Source organism: Gasterosteus aculeatus, chromosome 2, assembly GCF_964276395.1.
Source record: "Gasterosteus aculeatus chromosome 2, fGasAcu3.hap1.1, whole genome shotgun sequence".
In the NCBI taxonomy this organism is placed as follows: Eukaryota; Metazoa; Chordata; class Actinopteri; order Perciformes; family Gasterosteidae; genus Gasterosteus; species Gasterosteus aculeatus.
In genome coordinates, this window is record NC_135689.1 from 18,997,769 (window position 1) to 19,021,082 (window position 23,314).

At 45.3% G+C, this 23,314-nt stretch overlaps 1 protein-coding gene across 3 annotated transcripts; it reads left to right on the top strand.

Annotated features, from left to right (window-relative positions):
• Positions 1-1,210: 1,210 nt before the first annotated feature.
• On the top strand, positions 1,211-22,682 carry arhgap4b (Rho GTPase activating protein 4b). 3 transcript variants are annotated; one of them, XM_040192571.2, is made up of 24 exons: positions 1,211-1,432; positions 6,923-7,250; positions 8,271-8,442; positions 8,541-8,703; positions 9,305-9,367; positions 9,470-9,643; positions 9,781-9,909; positions 10,126-10,347; positions 10,713-10,814; positions 10,913-11,098; positions 11,737-11,821; positions 12,210-12,237; positions 12,508-12,604; positions 14,051-14,111; positions 14,219-14,296; positions 14,448-14,576; positions 15,751-15,856; positions 15,947-16,174; positions 17,425-17,480; positions 17,606-17,777; positions 18,678-18,767; positions 18,998-19,105; positions 20,071-20,149; positions 20,936-22,682. In XM_040192571.2, the coding sequence occupies exons 2-24, from the start codon at positions 7,181-7,183 to the stop codon at positions 21,140-21,142; spliced, it is 2,805 nt and encodes a 934-aa protein (XP_040048505.2). In that variant the 5' UTR covers positions 1,211-1,432; positions 6,923-7,180; the 3' UTR covers positions 21,143-22,682. The 3 variants fall into 3 exon arrangements, with proteins under 3 accessions (XP_040048505.2, XP_040048506.2, XP_077950281.1); XM_040192572.2 differs by lacking the exon at positions 12,508-12,604 and adding an exon at positions 13,101-13,128; XM_078094155.1 differs by lacking the exon at positions 18,998-19,105.
• The last annotated feature ends 632 nt before the right edge of the window (positions 22,683-23,314 follow it).

Below are 23,314 nucleotides of genomic sequence, written 5' to 3' on the forward strand. Positions count from 1 at the left end.
CATTGAAGACGTGGCATTGCAGTTCCACCTTAGACCGTAATGCACGAGCACCTCGTGGTAGTCCACAACCACCGAGATTGAAAGACGGCAGCACTCCTTTAAAATCAGCTCGAGGTCCATCTATGTGCTGCGGGGCTCCGTTTATGAAGCTATATTGGCGGCGAAGCCCCCTGCAATCGGAGGATTAATTACGCCTGTGACATGCTATACGGCCTGCGGTCGAAGGTGTGAATCTGTTTTAAGAGCACCCTGGGTGCACGTATACACGCATGGACCAGATGCTCCTATCCTCATTCCCCGGCAATATTACAGCAGTGGGCAGAAAACAGAGAGGCGACGCTGCCTAGTGTCGACTGTCAGCGTACAATGTCTTCAGTTGTACTGTTTTATTTCGTTGCAGCAGGTGAATCAACCTGTATAATGTCCCGTATAACACATGAAATCACAGAGTTCATAATAGATCCATTACACCACATTCATTGTGATGAATTAACTCTCCTTGTCTGGCAAGTGGGATACAGAACGTACCAATTATTCACCTTATTATGATATCATAGCTTTATTATAGACAGCCTCGTTCATCTGAGCCACAGCAGGTGTTGATAGAACAGATGCAAGTTGGATTTATTAGGATTGTTACTGAGGGTGTGAGTGAACGCGTGTCCCTCAATCAGAGTGTTTTTCTAACTATCAAAAGGTAAAACAAAAAGGATGCACCACATCCGGCTCAACAGACAGGAAGCGGATGAGAGACGAGGTATTATGAAGAAACACTTCTATGCAGCTCTGCATAGTCTGTGGGTCTTATAGCGCGTGAAGCGCGCATGGAAACGGTTGCACTCCGCAGGATGCAGTCATGTGATGTGGTAAAGACAGCGAAGAATACAAGGTCATCAGAAAAACATTGGGAGGGAGATAGAAAGGGATGGAAAGCGTGAGTAAGGGAGGGATGGAGAGAGGTGGTGAGGCAGGGAGGGAGGGAGGGAGGCAGAGCGGGAGCGATGGCTGCTGAGGGAGAAAAGGCGGTGTATTCATAGCAGCAGCGGTATTTATAGCCGCCCGAGGAGAGGGGAGAGCAGGGGGGCGTGGCTTGGGCCGCGGCTCTCGCGGACTGCTGCTCCATGAGGGAGAGAGTGCGAGGGAGGGAGAGAGGGAGAGAGAGAGAGAGAGGGAGGGAGAGAGAGGACAGCCAGGAGGGAGGGCTGTTTTTGAGTGTGTTGTTTGCCTGACAAATGAGAGAGAGCGGGAGGAGGGCACTGCGAAGAGAGAAATCTGTCACATTCAAACACACTGCTCTCCCTGTGACTGCGCGCGCGCGTGTGCGCGTGTGCGTGACAGAGAGACGGAGAGAGAGAGAGAGGGGGAGAGGCAGCGCGAGGGATGAGAGGAGGAGGAACAGATAGAAAGAGACAGCAGAGGACCACAAAGTGAGGTACGTACGGCTGCCCCGATGCGCGTGAACTCGATAACCTGTGCGTTCGTGCAGCCCGACGCGTGCGTGCTCGTGTGTATACTCGCGTATCTGTGTGTGTGTGTGCGTGTAAAAGTCTGTGCATAAGCTAGTGGATTTGTCTTGAGTTTTCTGTAGGTGCGTTCACTGCGTTGTGTTGACCTGGACGTGTGCGCTGTGTGTGTTTGTGTGTTATGGAGGGGGCGCGCGGGGGGGGGGGGGGGGGGGGTAACTGGACAAATGGATGCAGACTGTTATCAATTATGTAATATGTGTGCACCATTTCTAGTGTTGGTGCTCTCTGTGTATGTGTGTGTTTGCGTGGCCATTGTGTGGAGCGCCGCCACAGCGCCTTGACCATATGGGTCTTTTTATTGGGGGGGGGGGTTAACCCCCCCCAGCCCCTCCACCCCACATACCCCCTCTGCAAAACCTCTGACAGCTAATTCACGTCCCCTTATTACATCCTCCTGAGATACTGTAACTCACATTTCTGTATAACAATAAGCTTATTTTAAGGAAAAAGAGGTTGATTTTGATTTAAAATGTTTATATGTGCTGTATTAGGATTAGTTTTAGTGGCAGCATAGGGAGTTAAATGAGTTTTCAGAGATTAGTTTATTCATTGTCATAGGAAAAACAACTCATTTATGAATGTACACTGCTGCACATCAGGGGTGATTTAATGGTGCAATCCATTTGCCTAAAATGGTCAACAACCCAAGTCTTTACAGATGCAGAATGCCTGGGTGCAACCGGAGACTGTTTTACTTTGTGCCTCGAAAAAATCCCAATGCTTCAACAAATACCTTAAATGAAGGAAGTTAGCACTCTCGGTTTGGGAGTTAGGCACCTTTCTGTGATTGATCACGGCGGCAACATAGAGGCCGGTTGTTTTTACGGCTGGTAACTCTTCAAATAAAGACAGATGATGCAGAATCCCCCCCTGCAGCGGCAAGGAACCACAATGTGTATTTTGTGTGCATTTTCTATTGTTGTACTCTGCCCATGTAGTGAGGAAGTGCATGAAGTGATGCTGATTCCGATCTCAACCGTAGACCAGCTAATCTGGTGTCTCGCTTCTTCTCAAACACCTGCATCATTGCAAAAACATACATTTTCTTTTCGAGGGCAGAATTTGAATTGAGCTCTCCTGAGCAAAGGTGCTGGTGCAGAAGCGGTGGCGGTCCCAGCAAGGCACATGGATGCAGATTTGGCCAACTAAACGGCCCCTCGGCCCTCAAAGCGGCCAACTGTTTAAGACTTAATGCTCTCTGCCAGAATATTCGCAGGTATGCATTCTGCAAACATTACCTGGAAGTGATCCTCCATCTAAAACTCAGGAAGTTGCAACCTGTCTGATATCAAACTGCCCTCAATGCTATTGCAGTTAGGTAGCATATGGAGCCAAAAAAACATTAATTTCATCACCGTGGGACCACGCTTTCACTTTATGTGATGCGGTCGAGCCGCTGCCGAAAATCTTCTGTGAGTCCTGTGCCACCGTGCTACAATGGGGTTTCCTGTTTTGCAATGGCGGCCGCTAAGAAGGGTGCACAGGATTGTGCAGGGACTTCGGCAGGAAGCAAACTTTTTGCGTTGCTAATCTTGCATCGCCCTCAAATCGCTCTGGTCGGGCTCTAAATGAAACCCGGGGCCAGAGCTGCCGTGACATCGCTCCACCTGTTGTAGTAGGCGTCAGCTGCTTTTCACATTCGTTGCAGTCCGGCAGCTTATAAGGGAGCCGTCGTTTCTGTTCCCGGCTACCTGGGGCTTCAGAGTGGATCAGAATCTGATCGGTCGTGTTTATTCAGCATATTCTCTTTTATTGTAGTCCTGAAGCTCTGTCAGCTAGAGACATCACAAAATTACGTATAATCCATCACAAACACCCCTCACGAGAAAATAACAGTCTAAAATGAATTTTCATTGCCCCCTTTTGCCGATGTTAACATTGTGTTTATTTTTATATACTTATATGTTCTCTGTCCAAACCCAAAAGGGACACTTGTTTAATGGTGTTTAATGATCGGGTTCTGTTGTTTTTAAAGACAAGTGAACTCATCTTAATTTGATGGAATATATCATGAAAAACCTTTTCAGTGTGTTTGGGCATACTTTCAGGTATTTGTATTTTGTATTTGTCTTACCCACAAAATGCGAAACTAGACAACCCAAACAGTTTTCTTGTCAGCCGCCTAGTTAAAAAAAAAGTGATTCAAGAAGCTGTTCAGATATACGCAGCCAATTAGAGCATACTGGGCTTTGAGTCAAGCTCTAAAACGGAGCATTTCAAAAAGTGAATACAGGATGTGAGCCGCTACTAGGCTGAGTATTAGGGGCATTCCCATTCAAACCAAAGCTGCAGGATGTCAGAGAGGCGGCCATTTTTTTGTTTACCTTTGCTATTGCGGTTGTTGTAGCTGGATTACTTCTGGATAAACTAAACCAATTTACGGCAACACTCACTGCGGTTCTGTTTTCAGAGTGACAACTAAAAAGAGCAGTCTAATAGTCACATAACGGACAGAACAGCTCAATGCTTCACACCAGGGTGGCTTTACGTGTTGTGGATTTAGCAAGCAGCTAGCTGACTGCCGCAAAGCTGGCTGGTTAGCTAATTATCTTATTCATTCTGCCATGCTTTAATGCTGCTCTGTTGCTAGACAGAGGCAGCCGTTTAACGGCCATTTAACCTCGCTCCCCAATCGTTCCGGAGAAGCTGAAGCTACCTTGCTAACTAGCGACCTGCACTAACGCTTATGCATGTCTTCAACAATAAGAACTGAATTTTTGTTCCTGTCTAACGACCATGAAAAACAGTTAAATGTCCATGACATTGGAAACGTTTGCCGTCGCCATCTTAAATTACCGCTGTGCTGTGTCGTTTTTTGGGAAACCTATGAACAGAAGTTTGGACGGTTTTGGTAACGTAAGTGACCTGTCAATCACAGTAAGCCCGCCCATACTCAGCTTCATGGTGTCTTTGACTCAATACAATCAGACTTCTTTTAGCAACCAGACGAGTCGCCTCTCTTGACCCGGAGGTTGGCGCGTGGCCACACGTGACTCTTCCTGACTTGCGTCCAGAGCAGTGAACTCACGGATCTCACAGCACAGATGAGCGCAGCAACCTCACACACCCCCTTTTTTAACATTTCTGTGGAAAGGAGGATACTTTCAACGTGCTGTCATAGTACATTATCTCCCCAGAAGTACAACTGTTCAGAAAGTGAGATCATCTGGACGAGGGTTCCATTGACACCCATGTATCAGCACTGGTGTGAGGGAAGTAGGGTTGCATGTTTTCTCAGCTGTTGAGAACAAATGCAGCTCTAAGGTAAAAAAATGAAACACAAGATGCAAGATAACAGCTCAATGTCGCACAGTAGCGTCAGCTCTCAGGAAATCCCCATACGCTATCGGTCATAAGATCAAACACAACTTCCAACTTGTGTTACCGCAGCTTCAATTCCAAGAAAAAGTCCCCCGAACAGCAATACAGATCCGTCTCACGTGGTGTCAATCTGCTTTATATTCAATATGTGAGCCACACAACCTCCTCTTGCCCTTGACTGAGTATCGAAAAGCATTGTTCCTGGATAACCTCCATCTCTCTGCCCCCTCTGCCCTTTTTGCCCCCCGCCTCTTCTGTTAATCAGCCTTATCCGCGCTCCTTCACTGAAGCTCTCACCCCCCCCCCCCCTCCCCTCCTCCCCTCAGATCATTTACATTCGCTTTGTTCTGCGCAGATTAAGGTCGCACGCTGATGAAGGCCTCGCAGTCTCATTTTTCGGAAAACATCTCCGTTCTCTGTGAAACCGCCTCTGAGAAGTGTGTCGGTGCCACATCCACCGCACGTTTTTTGGAAGAGGAAACGAGGCGTCTAACAGCACTTGAATCACTACGAGTAAAATAGTCTAGTTCTGATGAATCGGATTCGTGGTGGAGATCTTTTTTAAACGACGCTCTCACGCTTTCGGACTTGATACAGCAGTTCCCGTTCGGCCACTTTCATTCGTGCTAAAGTGAGTTTATTTCACTTCAGCTACCGTTTTTGGTTCAAGCAAACCCAAGTTATCGCTTGAGGCTGATTGAGGAACAATGTTTCCAGTGAAACCGACACACTTAGACACTCATTACAAAGCGCTGAAACCCGTTGAGAAACTGACACAGGATGTCGGATGAGAAGTGTGTGTGTGTGCGTTTGTGTGTGTGTGTGTGTTTGTACTCGACTCGAGTGTGTGTGAAGTCCCCTTCTAGTCCCTGACTCATAAACCGCCTTGTTAATACCTGTGTCTATTACAATGTAAGCATTTAGCCATTTGTAGGCCTTAAATAGATGAATCTCATTTAATATTTAAATAAATCTTAACCTGTTAGTTGGCAGGGCTTGAAGTTGATTTTATGTATTGTCTTATCTGCTTTCTCTCTCAACAGCATCCAAACGGTTTATGTCATTTAAATGGAAAAGAAATGTGCCTTTTTAAATGGCTCGAGGTGGTTTATGAAGATCCGTAAAGTTGGAAGCCTTGCGTGAGTTAGATTTCGACAATATAGCGACCGGTTAGATGCTAACTGCTAACCAGCTAGCAGAGTCCTCAGACAGGTCTGCTATCTGACGTTTGATTTCCCTGCAGTTCTTTTCCTTTTCCCTCTTGTCTCTGTACTTCTACAAAGACCGTAATACAGAGGCTTATGGGTGATGTTATATTCAAAGGATCACTGCTTTATCAGATACTTTGGCATGTTTCTATGTTAAGTAACCGTAGAGAAGCTCATTAAAGTAAAACTTGCTTTTATTCTTTGCCTGAATCCGATAAGACTCGGGGCAGGCTGTCGTTTCTGTCCCCGGGTTTAAATCCAGTTTCCCATCGTTTTGGGCTGTATGGACCAAGAGAAGAATTCCTAAAGTCTTTAAAATGTTGATTTGTGTGGACCACATTTGTGTGAATGTGGATTTTCAGCTTTGGGTCGGGCGGGTTCCTTTCAGGTCATGACATCATCAGGGTTATTTAGAATTCATTCGTATAAAGACATGATACAATCGGCCTGAGTGGAACTGCTCATTAAGTTTTAATGTCGTTATCCATTTAATAAATTCAGGAAAATGTGTTATCCGGACATCGGTATGATATCTAGACGTGCGGCCAGTTTCATGTGGGTCACCAAAGAGGCTTCATGACATCCTATTGGGACTCCAGAGTCTCATCTTTGGCCATGGTACAGTTTGTGTGGAACTCTCATTCTTCATTCCCTCACATCACTGTCCATTTGGTGCTGTCCTTCTTTCTCACAGTCCCACTTCTCTGGTGTCACTGTCCGTTTCTGTCTCGTAGCCCTGGCCTCATTCTTTCCTCAGCTCTCTTATTTTCCCGCCCTGGTCTCAATAAATCTCCCCTTTTTCTCTGCTATCCTCTTCTCATCCTCCTTCACACCCCGCTGTCCTCTAACCCTGTGTCTGCTACTCAGGTCAGCTCACCTATGGATCAGCATCCGCCACAAGCCGAAGGGATTCCACCAGCGCATCGACCCGACCGCCACCCCCGCTGACTGAAGGGCCGGGGGAGGGGTGGGGGGGGGTCAGAGGTGAAAAAGGTCGCGGACTGACAGAGGCGAGCAAGCGCCCTGAGGCCGAAGGGTCTTTGCTGGGGCGAAGCGGGGAGTGAGGTGGGGGCGGGACATCGGAGAGGAAGGTCCCAGTGACGGGCGATCATCCGGGGGTCCAAGATGATGACATCACATGTGAAGCTGAGGAGGGAGAAGGGCAGCCTGGCCGAGTACGAGTCGCAGATGAAAGGTGAGAGTGTGTGTGTGTGCGTGTTCGCCTGTGCCCTTTATTGCACTTCCCTACATGCATGAACGGATAAAAATACAGCACGCATGAGTGTGTGCAGCTGCTCCACACGCTCAGCCAACCCTGGACCCGCGTTTGAGCCCATGTTTGCACGTATGGACACAAAGGGCTCTTTTCACAAACCAAAATCTCTAGAAGCCGGCGGCAGAGAGCAGCATCGACGACGGCGCTTCAGGATTTTTACATGACAACAGCCGTGTGTGTGTGTTTTGTAGCCGTACTGTACTACGAGGAGGTATTTATAGCCAGTATTAGTGATGCTGTCTCCTCACATCCACTCAGCCCCGGGCCGTGTGCTCACACAGACACGGGGGAAGACGAGTAAATAGGGAAGAGAGGGGAAGCGAGAGGAGGCGGGTGGGCTGTGGAGCTGGGGGAGCGAGGAGCTAAAAGACGGAGAACAGGTAAGCGATGAAGGAGAGAGAAAGAGAGGTGAAGGCGGGGTTATTCGACAGAGCCATGTTTGTATTGGCCTTTTCGAAACCAAAGTGCAGCATCGGACCACATCGCCGCCGGCTTGGATGCATTTTAAATTGTGTGTACAATACATAGCCTCGTGTTATGCACACACGCCTGAATGTTTGTATACCTATATTATTACAAGCCGTTCCATTGTTGGAACATGACAATCGCCTAAAGCTCACACGAGCTGCCTGCATGATGATGTGATGATAGGAAGTGTCCCGCCCTCTGCAGACAACATGCCAGACCCCAGGACCAGTCTGTTGAGCTCTGAAACTTGTTTATCCAATGTTTAATACCATTGAAGGTGTCGCAGTCTGTATTGCACGCAATTGGCCCCCATCAATACACCCGCCAAGTGTGAAGTAGATCAGATGAACAGTGACGTGCGAAGCACACAATGATGGTTAAATGTCAGGGTGTCTCCAGGGTTAGAAACGTATTTACTTGAATAACTGCCCCCTTTCTCTCCTCGTGTCTCGCTCTGTTTGTCTCTGTCAGACCTGCGGGCCCAGCTGACAGACCAGATCAAGATTTTAGACTCTCAGGTGGAGGTGAAGCAGCAGCAGCTTTCAGACCTCTCTGAGTTCCTCCGGCGCCGAGGCGACATTGAGGCGGAATACGCACGTGCCCTCGACAAACTCACTGAGCGATTCACCCACAAGACGAAGAAGTAAGTCTGGACAAAGTATTTGAGCGCCTCCTCTCTCGGGTGATTCTTAAAGTGTCCCATCGAGCTGTAGCTCAGTAAGGTTGTCTGTTTTTCTGCAGGAAGGAGCAGTGGGGTCAGTCGGTGTGTCAGGTCTGGTCTGTTTTGCTGACTCAGACTCGTCTGGAGAGCCGGGAACATGCAGCGCTGGGAGACACCTGCTGCAACACACTCACACAGCGGTTGGCTCACAGCACGGAGGATACACACCGGCTGCACAAACGGGTGAGTGGATCTTTGGTGCAGCGTGCAGGCAGAATCAGAGGCGCAAGAAGGGTTGTTACTCCTATCACTGGAGGTCAACTGCCCGCCTTGGAGCCCTGTGAAACAAAGCAAAAAGGCCCTTTCATGTGGCGCTATGGTCGATAAAAAGTGATGAGGTGCCCTTCCAGTGGAGAAAACACAATAAACTGCCCTCTAGATAGCACAATATCACAGCATGATGTTCATGTAGTAAACTATGGTGCATTTAGAGTCAAAGACACCATCAAGCAGAGTATGCTTTAGGGCGGGCAAACTGCGATTGACAGGTCACTGCCACTTGCAGAGCCGTACACTACGTCACTTCTTGGTATTACAAATATGGTAACTTCTGGTTGCAAGGAAACAAGAGGGCACCGGCGAAATCACCAAACTGCTTGTGAACAGATTAGTAACGGCAATTAGTTGCAGAGTACTGTATTAATCAATCAATCGAAATGGACCCCAGATGATGTCCCGTTCGGGGGCCCTTACTAAACGCTGTGCTCAACCTTTGAACAACTGTGTTTTAACATAATAGCAACAGGTGAGTGTTAAATATATCTGCGTATCTTTGACATTGCAGAGCAAAGAAGTTGGCATCCAGATGCAGGATGAGCTGCTGAAGGTCACCACCGAAATGCAGACGGTGAGCCTGTCGATTATTGACATCCGCACAATCCGCATAATGATGAAACGTAGCGGCGATGCATTGTGGAGTCTTCCTAATGTGACGTATGTGCTACTGAAGGCTCTCAAGACGTACAACCTGTACCACACGGACTGCCTGATAGCCGAAGGGAAGCTGAAGGAAGCCGAGCGGTTGGAGGAGAGACACACCGGCAAGTCGGCCGAGCTCGGCCCCGGCCAACTGGGAGGCCAGAGGCGGAGCTCGGTCAAGAAGATGGAGAGATTGATGGAGAAAGTGAGTGTGTGTGTGTTACAGGAAGTCTCAAACCGGATCCCCCCCCCCACAGAACAAACCCTTTCCTGTTCCTGTTTGTCAGTAAATGCACATCTATTGTCTCGTGTTCTTACCTTGACCTGTGTGTGTTTGCACAGAGGCACGGCAGAGTGCAGGAGAACCAGCTGAAGTGCACCAAGGCCCGTAACGACTACCTGCTGAACCTTGCAGCGGCCAACGCAGCCATGAACAAGTACTACCTGCAGGACATCAGCACGCTCATCGACGTGAGCGACACTAGATTAGCGTTGTGTGATTTTCTGGGTCCATTTGTTAGTTTGACAATACCTTTTTCTGCCACTTTCTACTGTTATTATCTGAAGAAAATGGATCCAATATGGGGAGAGGGAATAATTTCTCTCTCTCTGTCCCACACACCACGATCACACAATTCAAAACCCTTCTTTCTCCCTGTTGCCTCTCTGGTTTGGCCTCCCCTCCAGTGCTGCGACTTGGGCTTCCATCTGTCAGTGGAGAGGGTGATGAACTACTACCTGGCCAGCAGGGGGCGGATCCAGAAGACAGAGGAGGCGGGTCTGAAGCAGCTGGAGGCGGCTGTGACGTCCCTGGACCCTGGCGGGGACAGAGATGCGCTGCTGCAGCAACACGACGCCGCCTTCTGTCTGCCGTTCCGATTCAGCTACCATCCGCACGAGGGAGACCAGGTGGAGAATGAGAATTACTGAGCAGCAAGGCAACCTAAAGACTAAAAACAGCTAAAGAGAAGGAAGCAATATAATGAATATGTTGGAATGTATTCACGGCTTTACCTTACAGCAAGACAGCACTGTCTAATGTGGAACTGCAGCCTTTTTATCATCTGGGCCACATGTCGTTTTTTGTCTTTGGCTAACACTTTAAGGCACTCCTTTTGCTACAACCCCACAAATGAAATCAAAACCACTCCTCTAACTTGTCAGTGTTTTTTAAAGTTGTGCCTCCATCTCTCTGGGATTAACATGAACTTTAACTTGAAGTTAGAAGTAAGAAGAGTGGAGTTACAGTTTTCTGTTTTGTTCACGTGTTTCAGGTGTGCGAGGTGAGTGCGGAGAGCCAGGTCAGGTACGAGCTTGAGACCAGGTACCAGCAGCTTCAGTCCCGACTTGCTGCCGTTACCTTGGAAACAGAGGAGGTCAGCAGAATCATTCTCACTGCCTGTTTTTTGTCAGCCACGAATCGTAAATGAAAAAAGGAAAAGTGAACCCATCGGCATTCCGCTCTCTTTCGCAGGTCAGTAAAACGCTGAAAGCCACACTCGCAGCCCTCTTGGAAAATATGTGTGACGGCGACTGTAACCCCTCCCCCGACGTGCCTAGCAGCCTATCGCACGAGCCGCCTGGAGGAACCGCCGCCCCAAAACTCACGCTCGCCAAGCGCCGAGCCAATCAGCAGGAGACAGAGACTTACTACTTTACAGTGAGTCTTTGCAGCTGCATTAAGAATACCCTTAAAGATATATCTACATTTGTATTCTGCATGTGTGTAGCTGCGACCATTAACAAACTGGAATGTTACACAATCAGCGTGGCTGTTGTTTTGAATGCGTATTCTATAATATGCCATAAGCGATTGTTAATTTGAATGTAATTTTATCGGATCAATAGCATTTCTATGGGATTTCACCCTAAAAGTAATTCCTTTCTCACTTGCTGTGGTACAACCCATGAATGACTTTTTTTTTTATTTCTTAACTTTAGAGTTCTCAAATAAATGCTGATGTTTATTTCTCTGGAGGGTTCTTTTGATAATGTTTTCACACTCGTCATTGGTACATCGATGAGTAGGAGAGGCCCAATACAATAACATTGCTTACTTCCTTTTGGATCAATTTGAATCCCTGTTTGCCGCCATTTTATGCAGAAAATAGGGTCCTAATAGAAGAATACTTAAGTAACCCTGCAAGCAACAACAAAGGAAACATCATTTTGTTTTAGGTGTTGCACTCATTAATGCACTTATTTACCGCTGACACTTGAGTTAAATGTCACTTTATTAAATGCTTAATTTTAACATTGTTTAAGAAATTGTGGGGAAAATTCTTTTTTTCCTCTTAGAAAGTGAAAGACTTCCTCGTCAGCAGTTCTCTGACCTTCAAACTTCAAGCCAAACACGACCTTCTACAAGATGCCATACAGAAAGGTAACATTATTCCTACCGCGATAGATGAAGGGTGGGGACAACGTCTGCTACTGTCTATGGAGGTTTGAATCTGTGATTAGTTTTCAAAAATAAAGCTACTGTTCTCCATCGATGTAGCATTGCACTATAGTATCTTCAGATTCAATGGTTCTAAAATATACATGTCAAAAACATCGATCCACCAACCAATGGATGGCATCACAAGGACAACGTCCACTTCCGTTTACAGTCAATGTGTCATTTTAAAAAAGGGATCTTAACATCCCTCAAAGACATTTATCTCAACACTATCGGTGCAGTTCCCCTTTTAAGTTACCTGCACGTTGTTTGCACCAGAACCCTGAAGCAGGCCTCACTCTCTCGCCTGTTTTCTCTCTCTTTCTTCCAGCCGAGGCTGTGGACACCGACCCCTCCAGGTAAACAGTATCTTCATGTAGCTGGGACTGAAGCCAGTGTGACAGAGGGGCGTAGAGACATGAAGGTAGCAGAGAGAACAGGGAGGAGAGGAAAGAGGCCGAGCAAATTGGAACCACAAAGGCCTTTTTGGCCAATTCTTTTCTCATTTTGTAAAAAGAAAAGTTGATTTTTGGAGGGGGTGGGAAATGAAGTGTAGTGTAACGGATGATACCAGCTCAATGTAAGATGTAGTATTGCATTATGCATTTCATTATTATTATATTTCCCAGAATGCAATGTGCTCGGTCAGTGCGCATTTGGAAGTCCAGACCTGTTTCCCAATTCTGCCACACACTCTTCACCACAGACATACTCTCCTACATACAGGTAACACACTCTCTCTCACACACACACACACACACATGCGAATAAGTACAAATAAAGAAACGCCCCTTGCCTTTTCCTCCTTGCTGATTGGCTCGCTGCACTGCGCTGCTGTTCACCCGTCACAGGGGAACAATTTAGTAAATCCTGTCACAGCGAAGCAGAGGAATTGGCGCGGGGCGTCTTGCAGCACATGCGCTCTGCCTTCATGTGTACGGCGATGCTTATAGTTTACTGCTGGCTTTTCGCTCCTTTTAAATCCACCCCGCCCCCCCTCCTCCTCTCTGTTATCTCTTCCTCTCTTGTGAAGGGATTAAAATGCACTGGCCTCTTTTTTGCCTCCTCTCTCGGCTGCTCTTCTGAGAGCGTGTGTGCTTATTGTGGCCCTCTTCCCACAGCTTCTAAATCTTTATTACCCACTTATTTCCTACTCTGCCTTTTTCTCATCTGTGCCCCCCCCACCTCTGTCTTCTCTCTGCCGCCCGTGGTTCGGTTGCAGGAGAAGAAGACGAATGTCTCGAACACAGGTAGTGAACCCCAGCTGTGAGCGCTCACAGTCTCTGGATTCAGCACCACGTGGGGGGTTTCTAGGGGGTTAAAAGGAAATAGTTTTTCATTTTGTTAAGCAGACTTCTATGTGTGTATTTGCAATATAAACATATATATGTATATACATATATAAATATAAAGGCCAAGTGTTACTTTTTTCTTTTCAGTTTTATGGATAGATTCAAAAAGACATTCGTAATAAAAGACATCATGACGGAACTTTATTTTTATTTTCTGAAAGGTTGTGTTTCAAAATGCAAATGAGCTATTATCCTATTAAATATGTGTTTATTTTTAGATGTTCCCGGAATGGAAATCTGAAAATTGCATAAATCCAGGTTCAAAGATCTCGTTTCATTCTGTTGACATATCCGAGTCAAAGAGGAAATCAACTTCCAGTTAAAAAAAAAAGATTCCGCACTGTTTTTAGAAATATTGTTCTATAAATCGGCTATGAATGATATATGAACAAGCCTCTCGGTGCTGTTGAAGTGGAGATTTCTGCTTTAGAGTCTGAGAGAACTCATTTTGAGAAAATACATTTGGGTCAAAGAACGAAATTAATTTTCAGTTGATCATTCATTGTTTTTATATATTCAAATAGGCCCTATGTAATGGTAATTTGTGTTCCATTTAGTAATTCATCTAAAGACATATTGAATGTTTCCTTTGAACAAGTTATGGAAGCAAGTTATAATAAGTGCATGATGACGATGGCTGTAATGCCCAAACGTATTGCCCTGGAATGTTAGAACCTCCTCTGTTTAATCGTTGTTCGCTTTGCATCGCATCTTCCTTTACCGCTTATCCGGCCGCGGATTATGCCGACCTTGCCTTTGTCCTCATTGACATCTACATCCACGATCTCATCTCTCTTCTCGACTCATCTTCTGTCTGCAGAGCTCTGGGCAGCAGATCCCTGTGGTGGTTGAGAGCTGCATCCGTTTCATCAACCTTCACGGTGAGTAAGTCTTCCTGAGGAAGCTTAGGACACAGAATGAGGCGGCCTAAAGGCTTGTTTGTGTATCTGAACATGCAGCTGCAAATATGCAATATGTTGTGCTTCAGGTCTCCACCATGAAGGTATATTTAGAGTTCCTGGGTCACAGAGGGAGGTTAACCACATCAGAGATGCCTTTGAGAGAGGTAAGTCAGCTTTCACATTGCATCACTTTTGTTTTTTTTTGTTTTATTATCATTTTAATCCCGTTCTTCATTTTTTTTGTTAATCCTTTGTAACGCTTTATGTGTGTCTTAAGTGTGTGCTGCTACAACATGTGTGTTAAACTGCCCGCAGGAGAGGATCCTCTGTCGGACAGTGAGTGCGACCTGGACTCTGTGGCCGGTGTGTTGAAGCTTTACTTTAGAGGCCTGGAGCCTCCTCTCTTCCCCTACGACAGCTACTCTAAGCTGCTGGAGTGTGTCCGTAAGTACCCTGTTGGATCTATCCATACGTAGGCTTCTTATTTCATCTACATTTTGCAAATTAATAATCCTGCTAATTGTGATTGAGCTTGAGGTCTCATTGCAGCCGCGGCGTCCCATCGCCAATCACGGGTTTACTATCTGTTTTTGTTCTTTTTTCTTTGCAACTTTATTGTCCTGTTTGTGTCCGTCAAATCAGTGACTAATCAAACACATGCACATGTTGTTACACATTTTTAACATTGTTTGTGGCTTTAATGAAACATTTGGGGCAAACTAATCGAACTAGTAGTTTCAACTAAAGCAATATGTGTGCAAACTTGAGCGAAACTTGGTAGTTTGCTTAACAAAGCTGGTGAGCTATTCAACTTTCGTTGTTGCTGATAGTTTAATAGTGTCCTCCCTTAGCATACACAAGATACGTATTGACATTGAGTGTCATAACATATGAATTAAGCTCTTCTTGTTGCCTAGAGTACATACGGTAGGCCTACGTGGACAAGACAATTAGCTTTGGTTAGCTAGCGCGCCGCTCGTCAACCTCAATGTCGTCAATGAAGCCAATCAGAGTGGTTGTACTCCTTTCTAAAACTGCGCAACTGGCAGTTTTTTCCCTGTTTCTTCCTGTCCAAGTCAAAGTGTCCTCAGGCAATCATAAGATCTGTTTTACAAGGATACTAGTAGTGGTTGCAACTGTACGGATGCTCCAAGCACCAAGTTACTTGGTGAGGTGATTGTCTCGGCTGTTGATGCAAGATGGTGGAACGTCGACTGGTGGTCTCTGTTTCTCTCTCTATCTGTGTCTCTATCTAACTCATTCTCACACTATATCCATCCCTCTCTCCCTCTCCCCCTCTCTCTCTCTCCCTGTTATTCCTTTAGGCCTAATTCTGTTTTCCAAAAGCAGAAAATCTGAGTCAGAATCAGCACAGCTAATTAGGGTTGTGAACCTGCCTGCTGGTTGTTTATACCGTTAAATGCTTGAATTTCCTGTCAGCTGCATACTAAATCAGCCTAGCTATCGCAGTAGTACTGACTTTAAGTCTAAATGTGGAGGGGCTTATGCATGTGACACCGGTTGTGATTGCCGTGGGCATTGTGATTGATAGAAACACAACTTGTTGTAAGTGTTACATTTTGACTCACCCTGCTCCTCTCATCTCTATGATCATCAGAAATCGAGGAGGTGACGGAGAAAGATGCCCAGATTAAGGCAATCATCTCCACCTTCCCGCGGCCTCTCCTCATTGTGATGCGCTACCTTTTCGCTTTCCTCAATCAGTAAGCTTCATCGTGACCCGGTGCGGGTTGTTCTATCAGCTAATGTCTGCTATGGTCATATGAGTAACTAAATACATTTATTTTTCCAAGTGTGACTCAGTATAGCGACGAGAACATGATGCAGCCGTACAACCTGGCCGTTTGCTTCGGACCGAGCCTGCTGAGGGGGTTGGACTCGGATGACGCTGTTGCCATGCAGCCGCAGGTCAACGATCTCGTCAAAACCATGATCCTGCAGCATGACATTATCTACCCCAGCCAGTCGGAGTTGCCGGGTCCTGTCTATGAGAAGCACATGACACTGGAGCAGGAGTACTGGTGAGAGATGACTAGTCACTCAGTAGTTGTTGTAATGAAAGAGTGATGCAACGTCTGTTGTTGCAATTGTTTGACCAAAAATATGGAGCTGCACAAGTTCATTTAGTTTTGGAACATCACGTGACAAGTCAATACCATTTTTGTTAAATTCTTTAAATAGGGGCTTGCATCTTCTTTATTGATAAAATGACATACAGCGTTGATAAAATAAATAAAAAGCTTAGCAATTATTTTTTTTCGCTGACCAGCTAATGCTAAAAGTTGTCAGGAAGCTGAATGGCGGGGAAGGTAGGACTCAAACGCAGAGTTTTCCAAAAACGAAAAGACTTTAATCGTCAAAAAGGTTTTCAAAAGCAAAAGGCCAAGGGGCAAAAACGGAGACAGGAACCGAGAACGAGAATGGGGACTGGGACTGGGACTTGGACTTGGACTTCCATACATTGAACAATGACGCGACAAGTGACAACAGACACACATGGCTTCAATACACTAGGGAGGTGCAGGTGATTGGACACAGCTGTAAACAATCATGACATGACAGACAATCACAGGGGAAGACAGGACAAGGCAGGAAGTGACGTGACCCAGGGAGACATGATGCAGAACTACAAAATAAAACAAGACGTGAACCCAAACCTTGACAAAAAGTGTTAGCTAGCTAAAACTATTTTAAATGATCAAAAATAATTAAAGTGTTTGGACAAATTGGAGGTTAAAATAAAATTCAGTTTTGTTTTATTTTTTTATATTTTCGTTTTTTGTTGGGTTAATAACAATTTGCAACATGTCGTCAGTTTCAGGGTTTGATATGAAGATGGTCTTGATGCATTTTGGTCAAATCTGGTTTTAATGATGAATTGTGATGAAATTGGCTTCCATTATTGACGTTGAAACTGAATGTCATCTCCACTTATTTCTGTCCTCTTTTTGTAAATAAATGACTGGGCAACAGCCTTACGTTGAGACGAAGGCGTTTCCAAGTACGTAAGGCAGCTTCCTCCCTTAGTCCTTTTTTTCTCAGCTTAAATACAGCTTAAAAATGTTAGGCTGATGGCTCACCAACACAAACTATCAACGGTGTCCATGGAAACCTTTTAAAATGCCAAAATCGTATCTTGTGTAAAAACATGAATTATGAATAATAGCCTTTATATTTGCCAGAGCCTTTTGTTACTTGTCTTTTGAGAAGTTTCACAGCGGCAGAAGAACATTGATGACCACAGACTTCCATTTTCTTTCTCTGTCTGCAGTGAACCGATCACAGAGGAGGGAGAAGGGGAGACCGAGCATCTGCCCAGTGAGGAGGGTGAGGACATAAAGTACACAAACGACTTCCATTAGACACACACTGAATTCACAGAAATGTAGAACAATCCACTGTTCACATTTTCTTCCTTGTGTAGTTGATTGTCACTGTGCATTTGTGTACAGAGTGGGAGGCGGTGGCTATGTTTGACTACTCAGCGAGATCTCCAGCAGAGCTGTCCTTCAAGCAAGGGGAGCTTCTCATCCTCCACAGCAAGGCCTCCTGTGATTGGTGGAGAGGCGAAGTAGGCGGGATTAAGGGTCTTATCCCTCACAAGTACATCAGCGTGCTGGAAGGGTGAGTGAGCTTTTCATTTCAGTGTCGTTAATCAAACTCTGTGAGATTCGTTCAGAACAGCTGCCAGGACGATGATGGGGATCTGGAAGTGGATCACTTGGGCCTCCGCCCCAATTTGAGACACTACATCCAATAATTCACTTTATTGGTCTCTCAGAACCTGAGTTAGAATCTTGCTTCTAATGCCAAGGGACGTGTGACAAGATGTCGGCTAATATGTACTATGAGTAAAGACACTCAGATCAACGTATCCTGATGGTCAGAGGGGTGGACTGTATATAACAGGTAGACGTAGTCATTGTGACATCACTCACGGCCGTTATGAAGCCTCGATTTCACGAAATACGGCCGTTGCCATGTTGTAAAAGAAAGTTTAATAGTGAGAAAATGACTGTACTCTACTTGATTCATTCCCACAGTAACACCGTGAACATGAGTTTGTGGTTCTTCTTCAATAGAGCATTAAGTTCCATTGAGAATCAAATAGACCATAAAGCAGGGTGCGCTTTAGGGCGGGGCTTACTGTAATTGACAGTTCCCTTCCGCTACCATAGACGTAAACAGCGTCGCTCGTAACATCTGTTCAATGATGACGGCTAAAACCCTGAACCCAAGGCCAAAGAGGGATGTCAGGATGGTTACATCCACTTCTTTTATACATTCGAGGAGATATAGTGAAAAAGAGGTTGTATAAACAAGGGGGAACAAATTAACAAAAGTCGTGTTGTTACATGGTATTTTATTCTGCATTATTTTGTCCCCATCTTCAAATTGTTCCATAAAAAAAATCCGATCACATCTAATATCAGTCCGACTCCCCCCTTATTTCTACACTCAACCCCATCTTTCCGTAGTGAAACTATTTTCCAAATATGTGTCTCTCTTCTGCTCGTTCCTCAGATCAGAGCGAGGGAAAAGAGAGGACAGAGAAGGGGGGGGCAGTACTGGGAACCTGACAGCAGACGATCCGCAGACAGAGAACCCAACCCGGTACACTCACACTCACACACTCACACACACACAGAGACCTACTCAACTGTACACTGCAACATGTGAATGTATTCACGCACAATGGATGTGGACAGCCCAACACACACACACACACACACACACACGCACACGCAAAGACCGGAACACTCAATGTTGCACACGTTCACACGCGAGCAAACTCACATGGAAGCACAGAAAGATTTGCAAAGTTTCTGTCCCCGTCTCGACAGGATGCGGGTGAACAGCGACAGCGCTTCGTTGCCTGGGAGACAGAGAGGAGGCGAGGGGAGCCCCAGTCAAAAGCCGCCAACCTCTCCCGCCGCGCGACACCTGCCAGTGTAAGACTGACATGGCTCCGCGAGGCGATGCATGTGCTGTACAACGCTCGATAGATAGCGGTTGATAGGAAATACAGTATAGAGATGAATGGGGAAAAAATGTGGAATCATTCAACATAAAGGAAAATAATAACACAAAACATTGCTAGTACCACACTTAAGCTATGATACATTTTTGGAATGAATATTGGATCATGTGACTTTGTGTATTTCAAGGAGTTCCTCGTATTGGCAAACACACAAAGGGTTATTATTAAATCTCGGTGGCCGTGGCGCTCTGTGTTCCTGTAACTCGGTGTGCGTGCTGCCATGTGAATGAAATAAATAGTTCACTGGTCTACAGGTCCAGGGATTCTACAAAGGGCACTTTGATTTTAAATGCTTTAGAAATAACAAAAGGGCTTAAAAATCTTCACATGACTAAATATTCTGCAGCCAATTCAAACTGTTCCTTTCTTCATAATGCATGTGATGCACTACTTCTTTATTTTGGTCTTTCTCAAAGGCAATAAAGTAGTCCACAAATATGAGGTATGACTTTACAGATGCATCTTCTTCATTGTGGAAGCCGGTTTGTTGCTTTTTTCTGGTTCCACCTGCAGTCTGCGAGCGTATCTATGATTTACGCTCACTGTCTATTTGATTCCTCAGTGCTTATTTTGTTTGTTCGCCCTCTGGTGTTTTCGGAGAGCAATGCAGCGCAGAGAGTGTAAAATGCCTCCGCTGATGCTCGGCGCTCGCGCTGCTCCAGAAACAGAGCTTTGGTGTCTTCAAGGGCCAATTAAGCTGTTACAGAGGAGGAAATACATTCAGCATTCCCTTTTTTAAAAGTTGTCAAAAAGAAAAACGAAGAAAAGCGTCTCTCGCCAAAACATGGAACAAGGCTTCAGATTCTCAGTCGGCTCCGTCTTTCACTTTCACTTCTTCTAAATGCTTCTGACCCGAGTTCCCTCTCATCTCTAAAGGTCTCAGGAGCGAAGACACACCTTGGACACTGTGAGACAGGGCGGCTTCCGACCCCCGGACAGACCAGCGGTCGACAAGGTCTGTAACGTGAGTCCAGCCGGGAGCCATCGCTCCTGTGAGGGCTCTTAACAAACCTGTTGGTGGTAGCTCGGGGGAAAATGATGGATATGGAGCAATTAGTTACTACTAGGAGAAGAGAATTATTATGTTTTTTTAGTATAAAAGGTTTTGAGAAATAAAATAGTATTATGGGAAATTTTTAATCTTTCATCAGTTTCATCTGTTAAAACAGTTGGTTTCACGTACCTGCTTGTAATCCATTACAACAAGAGACTTTGTTTAACCAGACACAACCTTTCTTCACCTTTTTACGGTATAAACACAGTGGAGAAACAATGTAGGTCAGACCTTCAATAATCTCACTTTCCTCTCAGGTTTAATGCGAGGTAGATAAAAGAAAAAGTCTTGAGGCTGTAACAAGTCCTTTGATCAGCTAAAATGATTATTAAGACGTTATAACAATATGACTATGAATCACTTTTTTTGTGATGTCAAAGAATGTTGTTTTAGTTCCATCATTGACAATGGTGTAAGCTATAAACTTCCATGTAAAAAACAAAAGCAAAAGCAGTTTGAATGTTTTGCATGAAAATAGATTGCACAGTTAAACCAGTAGTGAAAGTGGTGCTTGTAGGTCTGTATATTCTGAGGGCGGAGGTCATTTCATCTTCACATCACGTGATGTGCGCGTTCACAGCGAGTGTTGTGAGGACTGAGCTGACTATATAACAGTTTTATATCCTCCATGTGCCTCCCACTTACTGTCTGCCTCCCCCCCCTCCTCCCTCCCTCCCTCCCTCTCAGGACATGATCAGCCGTCAGATGAACTCGGTGTTCAAGGAGCTGCTGTCTCGCCAGCCTTCCGTGCCGCCGTCCGGGCTCCCCGCCCCTGCTGCCCCGGCTCCCTCTTCCTCCTCCTCCTCCTCATCCTCTCTTCCTCAAGCTGCCCCCACTGCCAAAAAAGTAGGATTCGGCCTCAGAGGACGGACCCTTTTCAGGCCGGTGGACTAAGAGAGGGGAGAGTTGGAATTGCGGATTCATTGTTTAACATCAGCTGATTATGCTGATGCTGATAATACATTCTGTGAAGATGTTGATTTATTTTTCTTGACATGTGTATGACATTTGCAAAGCTGCCATCTCATAGTGCCAGTCGCGGTGCCGTGTTACTGTGCGTCCCGTGTGTCTGTTCTCCAGCTGCTTTTAGGTTCCCGTCACTTTTTTGGTTTTCCAGGCTTTTGTGATTTATTTTTATTTTTTATTTGGAGCACCGGGGATGTGACTTTACCGGACAGACTTTTTTAAATGGGTGCCATGATACCAAGAGCAGCAACAAAGTACTTAATCCGCTTCCTAATGGCAGGTTCTGAGATCAGCTCTCCCCTTTGCTTCATTGGTAAAAGAGAAAACTGATCCGGGGCCTGAGTGCCTTCACGTCTTTTCTTTTCACAGTTAATTCACTTGAAAAGATCCAGTAGGTTTTGAGCTCTGCGTATTATGTTAAAAAAGATCTTGTGTTCCATATTAAATAAAATAATATACAATCATTAGGCCTTCACGAATAAACAATATAAATTATCCGTAACATAAATAATATATAAATATAAATATACATTTTTGTTAAAGGGAAATTAATGAAAATACGAATAATTGGGAAAACTAATTTTCAAAGAAAGAAAAAGGTTTTCATTTGAATGGTTCATTTATGGGAAAATACCATTTAATTACAATGATAATAATTTAGTAGTCATGATATCATGGTTGCTTCATGTATTTCACACAGGTTTATTCAGCTGAATATTTATTTCACAAAGATGCATTTATTTAATATTGAACATTTTGCCGCCCTATAGATGCTAGCGGGTGGTTCAGTACTTAATAGCAGCATGCATCGTTAAAACGCACACACAAATACCAACACAAACACGCACAGGTACGCAAAGACAGAAAACGCATTCCCCTTCATATGTGAAACGCGGCCTGATCCGCAGGCCGAAACTCAGGGCTTTTTGCAGAGTTAGAGCCGACTCAGGTTGGAACAAGGAACTAGTAGGATTTTCTACCCTCGGGGCTTTTGGTTGACTCGCTCTTCAACTGAAAACACGTGCCCCAGCCTCAAGAGCCACACAACGGCCCCCGGACGGGAGGATTCGCCCACTTCCGCTGGTTTAAACTGTGAAGGCAACGGCCAACATTTTTTGGCGCCATGGTGGAATCTCTCGTCTCGTTCATCCACACATTTCGGCCCCACTCCGGAAACATCCACACACAGCGCACGGTCCACAGCTCTCATGGTGGCAGTGAATTGTACGTTTACTTTGATTCTGAAAGCATTTGAAGCGTTCTTGTGGCATCTTCCCCCTCTGTCGTGTTTCAGTATCGGAAACATAGAAGTAGAATACTTTTTTTTTTTTAATGGATTTTTCCTCGATGATTAAAACAACCTGTTAGTCTGGATTACTGTTAGATGATGTCACTGAATTTGCTGTGTGTGTATATGTGGTTAAAAAAAACTGAATTCAATAAAGATGGTGAAGAGAGGAATGATTAAGGGTTGTCGGTGTGTTTTGATTGCCGGTTTGACTCGAAACAGGTATAATCAGCACTATGTGTCAAGCAGCGCTGCAGCTGGAAAAGAAAAATAACTTGCTGTAGTCCACAGGACCGAATTGACCAACAAATAATACAAACAATGCCCTGGCACCACAGCAGGCAGATTCCTCAGCTTTCTTCGCTTAGCATCAGTTCACTACGCTACACATTTTGAACACAGCTTTGATTTTATTGAAGTTCATGCACAGATTTCCCTAATTCTCTCACGATTTAACCCTCAGTGTACATTGCACACCTTAGTTTATGGTCTCAATCTGGAGTTTCAAGTCTTCTTCATCTCAGCATTATGACCATTCCATAAGTTTTGTTCATTTAGAGTCAAATAGACCAAAACGTAGGTTATGTTTTAAGGCGGGCTTACTGTGATTGACAGGTTGCCAGTGAAGACTTCTCATCCAGACCATTGCTCTCTGCTGGTTGTGCTCAGGGCAGTGATGCCCCGCCTGTGTGTCGGGCGCCGTCTGAGATAATGACCACGCCTTTCTCAACTCTTTGCTTCTTGTGCAAAATACTAAGCTTTTTTCCCACTTTTAGAAAACGTTCAATGACATGATCTATGAAGGAAACGGA

Bases quoted from the DNA above. Each gene is read 5' to 3' on its own strand.
- arhgap4b (XM_040192571.2), top strand. From the start codon at position 7,181: ATGATGACATCACATGTGAAGCTGAGGAGGGAGAAGGGCAGCCTGGCC. The intron at 14,112-14,218 runs GTGAGTAAGTCT...GTTGTGCTTCAG, and splicing joins CCGTTTCATCAACCTTCACG to GTCTCCACCATGAAGGTATA. The intron at 17,481-17,605 runs GTGAGGACATAA...ATTTGTGTACAG, and splicing joins GCATCTGCCCAGTGAGGAGG to AGTGGGAGGCGGTGGCTATG.